Below are 18,037 nucleotides of genomic sequence, written 5' to 3' on the forward strand. Positions count from 1 at the left end.
TGTGCTTTCTGGGTGTGAGACTGAATACAGCTTCTCAGATGGCATTTCTGACCCCGGACAAAGAACTCTTCATCTATACTTCCAGCAGTTATCAGTAATGTCCAGGCTGACTGCAAGGACAGTCCTTCAAGCCTTGGGGTTCATGGCATCTTGCATTCTAGTACTTCGCAATGCCAAACTGCATATGAGGAAGCTACAATGGTAACTCAAAAGTGTGTGGACTCAACACTGCCACGGTTTGGACACTGTCATTCGGATTATACCTTGCATCCAGAAGGAATTCTTGTGGTGGGCTCAGGAATGTCACCTAAACAAGGGACTCTCTGTGACCCGACCAGAGGCGAGTCAGATCCTAACAATGGCTGCCTCGGACTTGGCTTGGGGAGCACACTTCAATGGGAAATGGATACAAGACATCTGGCCTCCCAAACTACTACATTTGCATATCAACATGAAGGAGATGTTAGCAGTCCAATTTGCTTTGATGGCCTTCAGGGACCTACTTCAGCCGGGACAGGTGTTGATTCAAACAGACAACACAACAGTCATGTGGTACATCAACAAGCAGGGGGGAACCTATTCCTATCCTCTTTGCAGACAAGCAATGATTTTGTGGGAGACTGCTCTGAGTTTGCAAATCAATCTTCAAGCACGGTTTCTGCCAGGAGCACAGAACTCCCTAGCAGATGTATTGAGCAGGCAAATTGTGGATCCCCACGAGTGGAAACTGGATCCTCAGGTATTCAAACAATTGACCGTGGCTTGGGGAACTCCAGACATAGATCTGTTCGCTTCTCCACTGAATTTTCAACTGCCAAAATTTTGCACAAAGATGTTCCACCCAAATGCTTGGAAAGTGGATGCTCTATCTTTCAGTTGGATCAACCTTCACGTTTATGCTTTTCCTCCTCTGCCTCTTCTTCCCAAGGTACTCTTGAAAGTCAGGCGGGACAAGCCTTGCATGATTCTAATAGCACCAGATTGGCCACGTCAGCATTGGTATCCTCTGCTGAGGAGTTTAATTCAGGAGCCTCCTTGGCTTCTGCCACAGGTTCCTCATTTGTTATCCCAGTCAAACAATCATTTTCTCAATGTTTGGGTGCAGTCCCTGCATCTAACAGCCTGGCGTATTCTGTGATGGAGCCGGTGGGGTCTCAGCTTCCTCAACAGGTTTTAGATGTTATTTTGGAAGCCAGGCAGCCTAGTACTAGAAAAGTTTATGCTGATAAATGGAAGAGATTTTTTCTTTGGAGCACAGCAAAGGGCTTTGATGTTTCAGTGCCTAATTTGAGTTTTGCACTACAGTATCTTACTGAATTACTGGACAAGGGTTTGTCATTCTCTTCTGTGAAGGTTCATGCTGCAGCCATTTCTGCTCACTATGATTGTGACCCTCCTTTATTTTCTCACCCTTTGTTCAAACAATTTCTTAGAGGGCAAAGAATACAAGACCCCACGTAGAGCTCCTACTCCTTCCTGGGATCTCAATTTTGTGTTGGAGAAGCTTACTTTACCTCCTTTTGAACCTGCAGCTACGTCTGAATTGAAGTTTTTGTCTTGGAAGACTGCTTTTTTGTTGGCCATTACTTCTGCTAGGAGGGTATCTGAATTGCAGGCACTCATGGCAGTTGAACCCTTTCTGATATTTCATAAGGATAGAGTTTCTTTGCGGACTAACCCTACTTTTATGCCTAAAGTGATTTCTAATGTGGCCTTGAACCAGTCTATTCATTTGCCTACTTTTTATGCTGACCCCCAAAATAGGGGGGAAAAAGTCTTGCATTCTTTGGATATCCACAGGCAGTTACGTTATTATTTGAGCAGAACTAAGGAGTTCAAACAGACTCAACAGTTATTTGTTTCTTTTGCTTTGGGTTCACAAGGGAAAGCTGTTTCAAAGCAGACTATTTCAAAGTGGATTGGTCAATGTATTGCTTTTTGTTATTCTCATCATGGGAAGAATGTTCCTGCTGGGATCAGACCTCGTTCTACTAGGGCTACTGCCACATCTACTACTTTTTTGAGGGGTGTAGCTACTAAGGATATTTTGGAGGCAGCTACTTGGAGTTCAGTACACACTTTTACTAAGCATTACCATCTCCCTCTTTATTCCAAGTCCAGGGCCGGGTTTGCCACTGCAGTTTTACAGGGCATGTTAGCAGCTCCTAATGCTATTTAGTTTGCCAGCCTCCCTTTTCCTTTGCTTTGGGATTCTACCCACAGGTTATGACTGCAGCAATGTGAGACGAAGAACACAGTACAGTTTTGTACCTACCATAAATTTAGATGTTCGAGGATCTACATTGCTGCAGTCCAATTATCCCTCCCTCCTTCCCCTCTATAGTTTGTGGTTGCTGTGTTTTTTTTTTTTAGGATTATCTTTATTTCCACACTGGTAGTTGTTGGGCGTTTACTATTTTGGCTCTGGCCTTCTTTCATTCTTAGGCCTTCTGACATCTGGGGCAAGAAAGACTGAGGATATGGCGTCGGTCATGCGCTTATGTACTACGACGTACTGACGTCAGCTCTAGGCGACAATGACCTACGCCAGCCCAGCTCTTTGGTATTCGGGCCGATCGAGGACAGCGGACTACCCACAGGTTATGACTGCAGCAATGTAGATCCTCGAACATCTACATTTATGGTAGGTACAAAACTGTACTTTACTGATCTGGTAGTGAAATAAGTAAGGTTTGCAAATGTTTAGAATTATTGTTGGACCTTAAACTGCCATTCAAAAGTGATATTGATTTTGAATACTGTTTATCTTGTGTAAAGTTTTATAGCAGATACAGTTCTGTTACAAGCGTGCTAATCAACTTAAACCTAAAAGCAAGAAGAGCAGTAGTAGGGGTCTATATTAGTAGTTCGGACGCACAATTGTCTGAATGCCGAAACATTGAACTTGGGGAGTTCAGAATGTCAAAATACCGAAGCCGTGGAACACCGAATTGTTTCCCAAGGAAAGAATTTGGTGGGCCATTTCCACAGCTTTGCTATTTCCTCCACTGTGGTGTGATCTCGGAGTTGGTATATTTAAGTAGGGGGGGGTGTGGGGGGCACAGCCCTCCCATGTTGGGGAAGTAGGGGGCGAAGCACCCCACATTAGGCACAGTCTGAAGTGTACATGTGTTTTTTGGTTTTGTACCGGAACAGTGATTTTTTTTCCCTGAGAAAAAAATCGCTGTTCTGAGTGTTCAAAGTTACTGCATTTCAAACTTCCGGGTTCAACATTTACATAGTCGAACTTATGACAGTTCGACTATGTGATATAGATCCAGTAGTAGTACTTAATGTACTTATTACAAGAGCAGAATGCTGTCTTCCTCAGTTGTCCCTTCACACATCTAGCAACACCTAGCTGCTTTGGACTGCATTAAACTAGGTCTATCATTTGGTTTCCCTTTCTAAATCTAGGGAATTTCATTTTTTAGTCATGCAAAGAGCTAGATGGCTACCAATAAAAGGTAAAGTGACCTTGGTATTAAACTCTTTCACACTAAGGTGATCACACCAGAAACATTACCCTCCATGGCATTTGCTTCCTGACACTGCCTACTAAGATGTGGAAACTAGGGTACCCTTACATTGAAGGAGACTTCATTCGCATTGGCTGTGTGTGTGAGAGCATTTAGAAATGGTTGCACCTACCATCTGGAATAGGATGTTAGTCTGTCTAAAAGATGAACTCAGCATGTGCACATTCAAAACAAAGTTAGGAGGACCTGATTGATAACTTAAAATGTCAGTGTCACAGAGAAAAATGGCTGAGCAAAAGCTTCCTAAACTACACAAAATAACTTAATTTCACATAAAGTATTGCAGAAATATAAATAAAAACAGAATGGACAAACACCCTGCACTGGACTTTAAATACAAAAAAATGAGAACTCTCTTGAGTTTGAAGAAACCTTTATGTGAAGAGATAGAAGGCTCTGTGTAGAAAATGTTTTAAAGGAATGACACAGTGGATTTCCACTTTTTTATTGCAGAAATGGTTGTATTTGTGCAATAACTACTATACTTGTAACTGTACCAGCTTTTATTTAGACATTTATAGATATATATGTTTGTTTTGCTTGCAGTAGGCTTTGGTAATAGAATCATAAATTAAATCATTACATTTTCCTGAGCATTATATTGTCTTCATGCTTCAACAAATAATGCATCTTTACATGTGCTTTTGGACCCTTGTCATGGCTGAAAAGGTTCTGAAGAAGCAGATAATTTACCAGGTTAATAAATAGTAAGCCATGCCTGTTCTTGCTTATTTTTAACTGTAATGGACAGCATCATTAATTTATAAATGCGCTGTACTGCACTTATGTGTATTTATTGTTTTCATATTTCCTTAATAGAAATCTATTGTACTGTGTAATGGCTGTCTAGACTAACGTGTGGGGTGTTACAAAATTTAATGTTGCTATTATAATAGAAATTTGAAAAGACTTATTATCCCTTTTACATGCAGGGATCTGTCAGAAGTGAAAGTACTTGTACCTGGAGCAGGACTTGGCAGGCTGGCATGGGAGATTGCTAAACTTGGTTACGCATGCCAGGGAAATGAATGGAGCCTCTTCATGCTTTTTTCATCCAATTTTGTGCTGAACAGGTATTAAATGTAACTCGCATCAGTTTTTCCGATTTTTTCCTTGTGGTAGTTTCTTAAATAGTCATAAGTAGTGTTCTTTTTTTTACTTTTTTTGTCATATTGTCATATTATTCTCTCTGTGTGCTTCAGCTGTTTAGATTTTGGGATTAAAATTTGGGAGTATTATGCTTCCCATGCACTTGAAAGGTTAGGAACACTAGATTTATTCATCTCCAGACATTTTAGCCACCAGAGGAGGAGCAACGCTTGCCATTGGGGGGGGGGGGGGGGGGAGTGAACAGGACATATTAAGTTTTCTTTTCATTTGTTCCTGATCCTATTTTCTCTTCCCTGCTCCAGGTAATTTTTCTTTTTCAATTTCATATTCTTCTTTTAGGTTTTACTTTAAACATAAGTAAGAAACAAAAAAAAAGAACACAGACTGCTGTTGCAGAACCATGCATTTTTTTTCTTTCTTCATTTGCCAGCAAGGTCAATCAGCTAGACCCAAGGGCTTCTCTTCAAGTGTGACTGGGGAGCACTGTCTCACTAGTGACCTGCTTAGAGTCACAATGGAAATTGCGAGCATCTGGCCTATAACTGCAGGATGATGATTATTAGCATTTTAAAGCTTCAAACATCTTTGCTAAAAAGAAGGTTTACAGTAGAATTTTTTTTTCTAAATTATTTTCTTGTCCCCATGCTTGCCAAGCGTCAAGATGCCACCTCTGCCCATTCATTCCTCATCAACATAGTGAGAGCAGTCAGTAGCTTGACCATCACATAGACAGCCATAAGCTTTGTTTTTATATAGTGTTCTTAACCCCTCCTTTTGTGGCTAAAGTGGATGCCTGCGTCATAGCAGGGGTGATGTTAATTGTGTTACCATGCTGCAGTCATCACACTTGGGTTATCCTGTTGTCAGGCGGTCCCGCAGTCAGCCGGAATTCCAAAGTCTTGGTCCAGCGTCAGTTGCTGTCGCTTCTTCCCTGACGTCAGTGCGCCAGGGGTATATATAATGGAACCGACGCCATTTTCTTCAGTCTTTCTTGCCGTGCGGTGCCTGAAGCAGAAGCAGTTCGCAAGTGCTGGTCGGCCGACTCCTGAGATTTTCGAATTCGAATTTCAGACCAATGTCTTCTATAAAGCTAAGTACCCCGTTGGGGAAACTTTTCTTGCCTCAGACCGATGTCAGAAAAAGTTAACAATTGTATTTCTTGTGGGAAGCAAATACCTCATAAGGATTTTCATTCTTACTGCATACCTTGCCTAGGCCCAGACCACGACGTCACTAATTGTCGTTTTTGTGCTTGGTTTAATAAGCGTACTATTAAAAGACGCTTTCATTTCGCACGACACTACTCCGGTAGAAAATTTCACTACACTACACTATGCTGTCGGAGCAACCGACTACCGGCGTGCACAAAAAACGCAAGGATAAGGACAGACAGCCCAGGCCTAAGCCAGATTCCGAGGCCTCGGCTGGTCCGGTCTCCGGTCCTCAGTGAGGCTCCGACGCAGCCCCTGACTACCGCAGATCTGGAACCCGAGACCGCTTCGGAACTTTTGGCGGAATGTACTAGGCCGACACAGCCATTTTGTTCAGGCCCTACCGACGACATTGCTGAAAAAGATGCCAGTGCTGCAGAAACGCCATCGGTTTCTGAAGGCGTTTTCAGACCGACGACGCATACCATTAAAACGTATCCTAAGCCGAAGACTCCTATTAAATCTAAAAGGACTGCACTTCAGACCCCTGTTCAAGGCCCCATGCCTAAGAAACAGATGCTCAAAATGGCTGAAGATTTGATCTCTTTAATCAGGGGTTCCCAGCCCCCTCCTGACAAAAGGCCTAGACAAGAGGAAGATTATGCATCCTCTGAACAAGTGTCCATTTCTTCAGACTCCTCTGAGGACCAAGATTACTCCTTCTCCCCTTATGAAGATTCTGATGTTGAGGATTCCATTATCTCAGCTTCTCCTCCTGAAAGACTACTCCTTTGGGGAAACTTTACACACTATGAGGGAGCATTTCCACTGGGAAGGTCAGGACTACTCTGACTCAAAGTAAAGGCTCAGAGAGTTTCTTTTACTCCCCCACCACAGACCACTTGCCATCCCACCAGTTTTAGACATTGTGGATGATGTTTACTTAGAATCCAGTTTGAACCCAGCCTCTCTACCTCCTGCTCCGGCCAAGCCTGACAGATACTATAGAGTGCCTGATTCCCACAAATTTCTTTATAAAAGCCCTGTTGCTGACCCAGAGACAATCTCCCAGGGTCCCAAAGGGGCTAAGGCTTCTATGGCTAAAATCCTGTACCCTCTGAGAGGGATTCCAGAGCACTAGACAGGTGGGGGAAAAAGGTTTACACCTCAGCCACTCTAGCTATGAAGGCACTAAATTGCCAATTTCACATGCTTAAGTATCAGCAATTTCTAATCTCTCAGTTAAAGCAAAGAATGACCACTCTCCCTCAACAGCCTGAATTGAAAGAAATGCAGGATATGTTGCATGCAACTGAACAGGTGGGCAAACATACCTTACAATGTGGGTTTGATTCTTTGGAGGCCTCCTGCAGAGCAGCTGTCACTGGGTCTATTATACGTAGGCATGCTTGGTTAAAGGAACAAACTCTGCCTGATCATGTTAAAGCAAAGCTTCTAGATGCTCCCTTACAGCAGGATGTTCTTTTTGGAGTTAAAGCAGAAGTAGTCTTAAAGAAAATGGAGGATAAGGCAAAATCTATGCAGACAGTCAAAGATTTCCTACAGGTACAGCCCCCTCACTTCAGCAGAAACTGGCCAACAAAAAACTGGTCCTTTCCAGCTACTGACAGACCACAGAGGGGTAAATACGAACGTCCAAGAGGCAGAGGACATCCACAAGCCCAGTACAAACCTCGCCAATGGGGCACTACAAAACAGAAGGGAGGAGAAGACAGGTCCCAATCTACCAGAAGGCAAACTCAGTGACTTGCACCTCATCTGACCAAGCAACACTCTCTTGGCAGCACCCTTGGTAGGAAAACTCGCACTTTTTTCAGACAACTGGCACATTGTCACAAAGGACAAATGGGTCCTAGACATAATTTTACGAGGATACAGATTACATTTTCACACCTTGCCAATGAAAAGAGGAATGCCAAACCTGACACAAAATCAATGGGCAGAGGCACTAAAACAACTGGTACCTACTCGAGAGCAAGGTCAAGGATTTTACTCGAGACTCTTTCTAGTGCCCAGAAAGGACAATGCCTGGAGACCAATTCTGGACCTTTCAATTCTAAACACCTTCTTACAAGTACCCAAATTCAAGATGCTAACACTACAGCAGCTTCTTCCCATGTTGGGCAAGGAAGCATGGCTTGTAATGTTGGACCTCAAGGAGGCATACCTGCATGTCCCTATCAGACAAAGTTGCAGAAGATACCTCCGTTTCATTGCAGGTTCAACCCATTACCAATTCTCTGCACTGCCCTTTGGCTTATCTACTGTGCCCAGAGACTTCACAAAATGCCTGGCACCAGTAATTGCATACTGCAGACAGAGAGAAATTCAAATGTACCCATACCTGGACGACTGCCTCACCCAAGCAGAAAGCAAAGACATTCTCTTACATCATCTGGCTTTTGTAAAACATCTACTAAATTGCCTGGAGTACACAGTAAACGAAAAGAAGTCAAAACTAGTACCCTCACAAAATATGACATTCCTGGGTGCCAGCTTGAATACAACTGCCCAGAAGGCTTATCTTACGCCAGACAAACAACTACAACTGACTCAATATTTCAAAACAATGGCAACAAAGACCCAATTAACTGCAAGAAAAATTCTGCAGGCCTTGGGCTTCATGGCATCTTGCATACTACTAATACCATTTGCAAAGTTGCAAATGAGGAAATTACAGTGGTACCTAAAAAGCGTATGGTCTCAACACAGCCACAGCTTGGACACAATATCTCTCATTCCCTACCTACAACAGGAGTTTCTATGGTGGTCACAGGCATGTCACCTCAACAAGGGTCAGCCTTTCACCTTGCCCCAGCCAGGCAAACTATCACAACAGATGCATCAGACTACCCCTGGGGGGCACACATGGCAGGACAAGTGCGTTCAAGGCGTATGGACTGCAGATCAAAGAAATCTGCACATCAATCAAAAAGAGATGCTAGCTGTACAGAAAGCTCTGACAGCCTTCAAGAATCTATTACATCCAGGACAACTTACAATAAAGACGGACAACACCACAGTAATATGGTACATAAACAAACAAGGGGGCACTCACTCCTACCCTCTATGCAGGCAAGCAATGATCTTATGGAACACAGCTCTGGCTTAACGAGTTCAGTTACAAGCTCAGTTCCTGCCAGGAAAGAAAAACACATTGGCAGACGACCTCAGCAGAAACGTTATGGATCCCCACGAGTGGAAACTAGATCCACAAGTATTTACAATGATAACTCAAAAATGGGGCCTTCCAGACATAGACCTGTTTGCCAGTCCTCAAAACTATCAACTAACAAAATTTTGTACAAGGACACTTCACCATCAAGCTTGGAAAGTGGACGCACTCTCTTTCAGTTGGAAAAACCTGACAGTATATGCCTTCCCTCCATTGCCTCTCCTCACAAAGGTACTTCTGAAAGCCAAAAAGGAGAGACCACGACTGATTCTCATAGCCCCAGACTGGCCACGCCAGCACTGGTACCCACTATTAAGGAATATGGCCCATGGCCCACCTTGGATATTACCACAAATTTCCCATTTGCTCACACAACAAAACAATCAGACTCTTCACAGCCAGCTCAAAACCTTAAATCTGGCTGCATGGAAAATCAACTAAGCATCCAGCCAGCTCCTCTTTCCCAAGCAGTTATGGGTGTTATTCTGGAAGCTAGGAGGCCAAGCACCAGGAAGGCTTATTCGGACAAATGGAAAAGGTTTTGTGCCTGGAACCAAGCTAAAGGCCAAGACACAATTCAGCCTCACATGCCTCACATTCTACAGTATTTAACTGAGATGTTGCACAAAGGACTTTCTTTCTCCTCCATTAAAATCCATGCTTCAGCTATTTCAGCCCACTACAACACGGATCCACCCTTATTTTCGCATCCACTTCTAAGGCAGTTCCTCAGAGGGGCAAAAAACATTAGGCCACCCAGGCGAGCACCTACACCAACATGGGACCTCAGTTTTGTTCTGGAAAAACTAACGCTACTTCCCTTTGAACCAGCTTTCTCTGTAGAGCTTCAGTTCCTATCATGGAAGACTGCCCTGCTGCTAGCAATAACTTCAGCTAGAAGAGTCTCAGAGCTGCAGGCACTAATGGCAGTGGCACCTTTCCTCATTTTTCATCAAGACAGAGTTTCTCTACGAGCTAATCCTTCCTTTATGCCTAAGGTGGTTTCCAGTGTGGCTTTAAATCAAACCATCCACTTACCCACCTTCTTCCCACATCCACAGATCAAAGGTGAGAGACTCCTGCATTCCTTGGACATTCACAGGCAACTTTGTTACTGCTTGGACAAAACTAAGGCTTTCAGAAAATCTGACGAGCTCTTTGCATCCTATGCTACTGCTTCACAAGGGAAGGCTATATCAAAACAAACCATTTCCAAATGGATAGGTCATTGCATACGTTTCTGCTATACCCATCATGGAAAACCAGTTCCTGCTACCATTAGGCCCCACTCTACCAGGGCAACAGCTACTTCTACAGCCTTTCTCAGGGGGGGTTCCAACCAAGGAGATTTTGGAAGCTGCTACTTGGAGTTCAGTACACACCTTTACCAAACACTATCACTTACCCCTTTAATCTAAGACTAGGGCGGGCTTCACCACTGCAGTTTTGCAGGGCCTTCTAGCCTCCTCTAACCCTCTATGATTCCTCCACCCATCCTTAGCTTTGGGATTCAACCCAAGTGTGATGACTGCAGCAGGGTAACACGATGAACATAGTACAGTTTTGTACCTACCATAAATGTAGATGTTCGAGTGTTCACCCTGCTGCAGTCCAGGTTACCCTCCCTCCATCCCCTCTGATCTATCTGGCTAAATCTCTACAATACCTTCGTGATGTATTTGCTTATAGCTGAAGGGATTTTGTGTTTGTGCAAAATTTTCTCAATTTGGTACTAATTACTGAACACCTTTTTGGGGGCACCTGACATCTGGGGCAAGAAAAACTGAAGAAAATGGTGTCAGTTGCATTATATATACCCCTGGCGCACTGACGTCCGCGAAGAAGCGATAGCAACCGACGCCGGACCAAGACTTTGGAATTCCGGCCGACGCCGGGACCGCCTGACGACAGGATAACCCAAGTGTGATGACTGCAGCAGGGTGAACGCTCGAACATCTACATTTATGGTAGGTGCAAAACTGTACTTTCTACACCCTTCCCCTGATGTATGTGTGTGTGCACTCCCAGGCATGTACCTCATGAGGACTGTTGTCATTGTCATTTTCTTGGAATTGCTAAGGCCACATTTTCTTGGTCCTGAAGCAATTGATTTCTAGAATGCAGCTGCTTGCATTGGGATCAGATAGGCTGATCAGGACCACAAACCCCCATCCCTCCAGTGTTGATGAGCATGCATAAGTTGCTCACTCCCACCTTTCCCACCTGCCTCTTCCACCATCCAAGCCCATACCTCACAACTGTCCCTGTCCACTTTTAACTCTGTCCCCGTTAATCCGTCTTAAAACTGATGATGTTTTGTGAAAAGGTGCCAATACACTTAATAAATAGTGGCAATAACTATAGACTTCTTTTACTTCAGACAGTTCATATTAAGTCACATTCTCTTATTCTGTCAATGTCTGAAGTTAATAGTACTAATATTTAAGAGTGTCCCTGTTTGTCCCTAATTATTTCTGAATTTATCACTGATTCTGCTGAGATTTGGCCTTGATTCGTTGAGAGCAATCGCCAAGCCACTTCTCAAATGTGGGTTATCTACGTCATAATTGTGACTTTATCCCACTAGGCTACAGAGCTGGGCTTTAGTAGTAAAACTGGTAGAAGATAATATGTATGACGAATTGTGTAGCACACCCAGAATAAAACAGGAGTTAGACCAGGAGTCAGTATAAGTTGTAGTGATAATTAGCAAAAGATGGAGAAGAGATAAAAATCAAAACTCTTCACCTCCACTTGCTGCATGGCATGACCCAGGTTTGAAACGTCTACAAAGATGAAGAACAGTTTGCTGTAAATGGGTTGTGATGATAGTTGATGTAGAAGATTGCCTCCCAAGCTTATTAAAAGACAGTCAAATATCATTTTTTATGTCCATTCATCAGAATTGCAGACAGTAGATTGTTTCTGTATCAGTCGTAGGTTTGTTACTGAAACTGGAGTGCATGCGTGATGTCTTTGTAAGTTCTAGGAAAGAAGATCCCTAGGAGTCAGTATTCCATTTGAAAGTGATGTTTGTAGTACTGCAGCTGAGCAAGTCATTCCTTACATTTTATTTTGTTGCATAAATGACTTCCCACACGCACCTCCTTGTGTGTGTATGTGTATGTAGGTATAATCTACGCAACACTTTTTAAACAAGAAACATCTTTATTAAATTATAATGTATAACAAAGGCAGTCTTACATTTATATAAATGAAAATAAGCCATACCGACACAATCTCAGTTACAAGCATTAAACATTACAAACAATGCAGACACAACTGTAGCTGCAAATATTATACACCACTTATATGTTCAGTAGTTGTCAGTCCTCTATTACATAGCTCATTTAGTTCCTGTCCTCTTTTAAACCTTGTTGCTCTTCTGCATATATTGATCCCACGCTTCACATTTTTTCTTAAATAATTTGCACCTACCCTTTTCTAAAGATCCCTATTCCAGTTATATCTCTGTTACTGTCTTTGCTACTTCTAGTAAAGTTGGTTTACACATTGATTTCCATTTTTTAGTAATTGCTTTTTGGTAGCCATCATAATTAGACTCAGTAAGGCGTCATTATGTCTAGCCAATTTCATTTCTATATCTTAACTCAAAAAAAAATTTCTTTAGTCACACCAATTTGCTTACCTAGCATTAAGTCTGCCAACTCATTACACTCGCAGAAAATATGATCTGATATTGTTAATCCTCATTCATTCCTTACACCTGGGTTATCTGTTCCGACCTCGGAACTGAGCCGGCCATCTTCCAAGCTCATGACAGCCACAAACTCTCGAGCTAAACTCTTAACCACAATTCCCCACTCCCTGTTACCTCAGATTTTGTTTGCCGCATCTCCATTCAGTCATGTCAAGCCACTTCTCTTGAGCTAAGTAAACTTCTTTGATAATATGTTATCATATTGCAGTTATTATTTATTCTAATTTTATTAAATTATCTCTTACCTTTTACCATAATTGGTAAAATCTTTCCTGCTTTACCTTTAGGTATTTCTCATACCATTGTTGGTACCTTCTTCCTTTCTTTCTTCCTCCTATCATGGCAGAGAAAAAAAGTGGTCCGGGATTTAAAAGATGTGTGGATTGTGGGCATAAATTGCCTATTTCGGATGCACATGCGTTATGTGTTTACTGTTTGGGTGTGCCTCATTTGACTGTTGACCCACCTTGTGGGATCGGTGCTAATTTTTCTCACAGGACTTTGGTGGAAAGGAAAAATAAACTGATTTTAAAGGGACTACTTAAATCTTCCTTTTCAGAGGCTATTTATGGGTCGGAGGCTTCAACCCCTCCTAGTTCCCATAAGATAAGAGATGAACACAAGAAGGCCAAGTCTCTCCCTTCATCTCCTGCTGGGGACAACCAAGAACTGAGACCTAAGAAGGCCAAACTTTCTAGTTTGAATTTGACTTCCTCGGCTCCAAGGCTTTCGGTGCCTAGATCTTTGGCACCGAAGCCTTCAGCACCATCCTTTACTTAGGAACCATTTTGTGCCCTACAGCTCATCGGAACTGAGGGCCCCCTCGGTTCAGACTGCCTTACCGGCACAGATGTTTTCCTCGATGCAGACCTTTCCGGCGTTGATGACTGTTCCGACGCCTGCCTCTGCTTCGGCTATTTTCACGGCACCGACTATTCTCTTGGTACTGACCACCTTGTTTTCCACACAGACTCTTTCAGCACCTACCATAGTGCCAACTACCACTTCAGCAACGACCTCGTCAGTGCAGACCTTACCTTTGGCACAGAGGATCTCCTCAATGCAGACACCAGTAGTACAAGCCTTAACGGCTCCGTTGTTTTAGGTGCAAATGCCTATTTTAGCACCGTCCAAAGACCCCTTTGATGGCACAGAGTTTCCTGCATCCTTGGATAGACCTGATTCCCCTTCAGCTATGTCTATGAGATCCACTAGAAGCCTCTCGGAACATGATGTGGTGCACCTTGCTTTTGGCCAGAGGTATCCAACCCTCCCAAGAACTACTCTTCCTTTGGAGGTGATCACCCTTCTCCAAGGACTCCTACGTATTCCCTCCTTCATTGCCTTTGAAGCCCCCTGCTGTGGCACAGACTTCCCTCACTTTGGCTCCTTTCATGGACCTCACTAAGGAGTCACAGGAGAGACTTGTCACTCCAGTCGCTGCTCTGGATGCTAGCTGTGACGTATGTACCCCTGTTTTTCACAGCCATCCAGGGACTCGGAGTCGGCAGGCTGATTTGCTTGAGCGGGGTGTGACCTCCTCGCTGGACCAGCCTTCCAACTCATGGAGAAGGCTCTTGTGTCTGTTGGCGATTCTGTGCTATCAGTGCCCCCGTCCTCCTCTGGACCTCAATTTACACAAGGCACCTCTGGCAGACACCAAGTACAAGGACCTCAGGACACACTCCCACTGGAGGCCCCTTTTGTGCTGTCTTCTCCAGATTCTCCCCCTGAGGAAGTTCATCATCGCAAGAGTTCGTGTAAGAGGAAGCACATGGACTCCCCAGAAGAGTCCCTCACGGAAGACACATTCTTTGATGATGGGGAAGGGTCACCCTCTGAGGTATCCTTTGGAGATATCCTTGAAATACTTAAGCAGAGAGATGATTGGAGGCCGTCTAACCTCACCTCTGAAGAGTCTCTGTTCTTGCAAGCCTTTCGTGCCCGGCCCCCTACCTCTTGGGTTACTCCACCTGCCAACGACCTTGTCCAGTTCGTCGTGCAGCGTGCATGGAAGGCGCCTGATGCCATTGACGCCATTCCCCGCAGGCAAGATAAAATCCTGTCCCTTCCAGATAGTGAGCCTCACTGGTCCTGTAGATGCCTTGGTGGTGGCGGCCGCAACAAAGAAGGATCTAGCGGAAGAAAGCCAGACTGTCCACCCGCCCAACAAAGAGTCCCGGGTGCTGGACAGGTTAGGGAGGCGTACCTTTGCATCAGCGACATTTGCAGTCAGGTCCCTGAATTATATGGCACATTTTTCCAAGCTTCAAAGAGATTTAATTTCTGAGCTCTCTGAAACCTTGGCCGGAGTTGTGTCTGATGAGGTCCGGGACAAAGTGGCCTCACAGTTAGCCACCCTTGAATCGATTTCTCACTCCTCCATGTGTTTGATTTCTCACACATAAGAAGGAGCAGCTAGAGCAGCGGGTGCAGGCATAGTCATGAGACGCATGCCTGGATGCGTTTGTGTGATTTCGCAGAACCTTTCAAGGCTTCCTTTCTGAACGCTTCCATTGAAGCCTTTTTGTTGTTTGGACCCAAGGTTAAATACACACTGGCTAGGTGTGAACAGGAGAGTAAGACCCTTTCTGCCGTGGCTGTCCGCTATTCTTCACCTCAACGGGCTTTTTCCAGAAACCAGAAGAGTGGGAAGATGTCGCACAGAAAGCCTCATGGTTGTTTCCGTGACACATGAGCCGATTTTTTTCTCCTAGAGGCAGAGGGGAAACTCATATGGAAGATGCCTTTTTTGGGGCAGAGGAGGTCCGCGCAACCAGGGTTCCAGAGATTCTTTCTCTGGCCAGTCCTATCAGCGCTCCTGAAGAGCAGCCCAACTGCTTTCCTCTGGAAGCGGTTGGGGGTCGTTTCTCTTTGTACCCTTCTGCCTGGCTAACCATTACCACAGATTCTTGGGTACGAGAGATAACCAGAGGTTATCATATTCCCTTCGATCTTTGTCCCGCCCCACTAAGGAGCTTATCCGATGTTCCACCCAGTCAAAGGGTAGAAGCAGCATTAGAGATTTCAAAGCTGCTAAGAAAAAGAGTCATCCAAATAGTCCCACCAGACCAGATAGGATCTGGATTCTACTCAGGATTATTTTTAGTGCCAAAAAAGACCGGGGACTGGAGACCAGTTTTGGATCTCAGTGTGCTAAACAAATTCATAGATGTACAGAAATTCTGGATGGTCACACTGCAGTCTATCCTCCGACTCTTGGAGGCAGGCGATTGGATGTGCTCTATAGATCGTCAAGATGCGTACTACCACATAAAGATGGACAGACCATCGAAAAGATTCCTTCACTTCCGTGCGGGAGCCAGTCATTACCAGTTCCGAGTACTGCTCTTCGGACTCTCTACAGCCCCCAGAGTGTTCAAGTGCATGACAGTTGTCACAGCTCTCCTACGACTGCAAGGATTCCGGGTGTTTCCATACCTAGATGACTGGCTCATCACCGTCCCCACCAGACATATATTGGAAAAAGCCTTGGCATACTCTCTTCACACCACAGAAACTTTAGATATAACTATAAACTGGCAAAAATCCAACCTATCCCCATCCCAATCCATAGAATTCATTGGGGTCCTGTTGGATACAAAGAACTGCACGGCATTGATTCTAGAGCCACAGAGTCTCAATCCCATCCTCTCAAGGGAAAGATCGACAGCACATTCTGTTCTCCAGCTGTTGGGTTCCATAGCAGCTTCCATCATCATTTTCCCCCTCGCGAGGTTTCATATGAGGCTTTTACAATGGTTACTACTCACTCAGTGGTACCCTTTTCAGTTTCCTCTCTCATCCCAGATTCGGGTGACTCAGAGATGCAAACAAGACTTGATTTGGTGGATGTCGCAGGACACGTCACAATGGTCTCGCCCCTTCACACCCCAACAGCCCAAAGCCACAGTGACCACAGACCCCTCCCTGATGGGGTGGGGGGGCTTTTTCAGGGGAAGACAATTCAAGACACGTGGTCGGACCTAGAGGCTCATCTGCATATAAATGTCCTAGAACTGAGGGCGGTGCTTCTAGCGTTGCGAGCATTTCATCCCCTCCTTCCGTCAGGGACTATTGCAATGCAATTGGACAACATGGCTGTAGTCTAGTACATCAACAAACAGGGCAGAACCAAATCCTACCCACTTTGTCGGGAGGCCATGAGGATATGGCAATGGGCGATGGCCACCAACTGCTTTCTTTTAGCAACGCACATTCCCGGGAGTTCCAAGATGATAGCAGATAGATTGAGCAGGTGCATTCTGCAACCACATAAGTGGTCTCTGAATCCTCTTATAGTGGCAGAGATTTTCAACTGCTGGGGTTTCCCTTGCTGCGACCTTTTTGCATCCCCAACCAACTACAAGTGCAGGAATTACTTCGCCCTGATTCCCCCTCAGGGACGGTCACCCAGGGACGCTGTAGTCCACGATTGGCCCTCTGGTCTGCTTTATGCCTTTCCCCCTCTCCCTCTCATTCCTCAGTTCCTGAAGAAAGCCCGCCGGTTGAAGAGCAAAATAATCCTCATTGCGCCATATTGGCCGCGGCAAATTTGGTTCTCCTCCTTATGGCCTCACCTGCTAGATCAACCATGCATTCTCGACCCAACTCCGGATTTGATCTCCCATCCGCAGAACCTGATTCACCCCAACCTGAACAGCCTGAAGCTCACAGCTTGGCTTCTCCACTTCCAGTGATTGCCAGGCAGATTGATCTTTCTTCCCCAGTACGTGACATTCTTATTGCATCTCATAAGTCTTCCACCAGAACTACTTATCTCAGAAAGTGGAAAAGGTTTACCATTTGGCTGAAGGAAAAAGAGATAGACCCTTTTTCAGCACCAGTGCCGGTAGTACTGGAGTACTTGTCCAGTTTATTCCAATCTGGCCTGTCTGCTTCTACCATTCGAGTGCATTTGGCCACGATATCTAATTTTCACAATGATGTCCATGACTCTACTCTTATGTTACACAAATTATGCAAGACTTTTCTGAAAGGCATAAATCATTTTAAATGCCCTTTTAGAGAACCTAGCCAGCCATGGGATCTGTCTTTAGTCCTGCAAGCGTTGACTACGACTCCTTTTGAACCAGCTTTTTCATGCGACCTCAAGTTTTTTTCTTGGAAAACTTTGTTCTTGGTCGCCATTACTTCTGCCAGACGTATCTCTGAATTTCAAGCTTTATGCATCAAACAGCCTTACTTAATCTTTCATAAAGATAGAGTGTCATTGAGAACTAATCCTTCCTTCCTACCAAAAGTGATCTCTGAAATGACCAATTAACCAATCCATTGAATTGCCAGTTTTCTTTCCTAA

The 18,037-nt window shown here is 44.4% G+C and overlaps 1 protein-coding gene across 2 annotated transcripts in view; it reads left to right on the forward strand.

Moving 5' to 3' along the window:
- CARNMT1 (carnosine N-methyltransferase 1) overlaps positions 1-18,037 on the forward strand; it is a 684,763-nt gene that overhangs the window by 259,898 nt on the left and 406,828 nt on the right. For both annotated transcript variants that reach the window (XM_044060848.1, XM_044060849.1), the window contains exon 4: positions 4,472-4,612. In XM_044060848.1, coding sequence (XP_043916783.1) covers positions 4,472-4,612 — 141 coding nt within the window. The remainder of the gene's footprint in view (positions 1-4,471; positions 4,613-18,037) is intronic.

This window comes from Protopterus annectens, chromosome 2.part0 (genome assembly GCF_019279795.1).
Source record: "Protopterus annectens isolate FY-2018-M chromosome 2.part0, PAN1.0, whole genome shotgun sequence".
Lineage (NCBI taxonomy): Eukaryota > Metazoa > Chordata > Ceratodontiformes > Protopteridae > Protopterus > Protopterus annectens.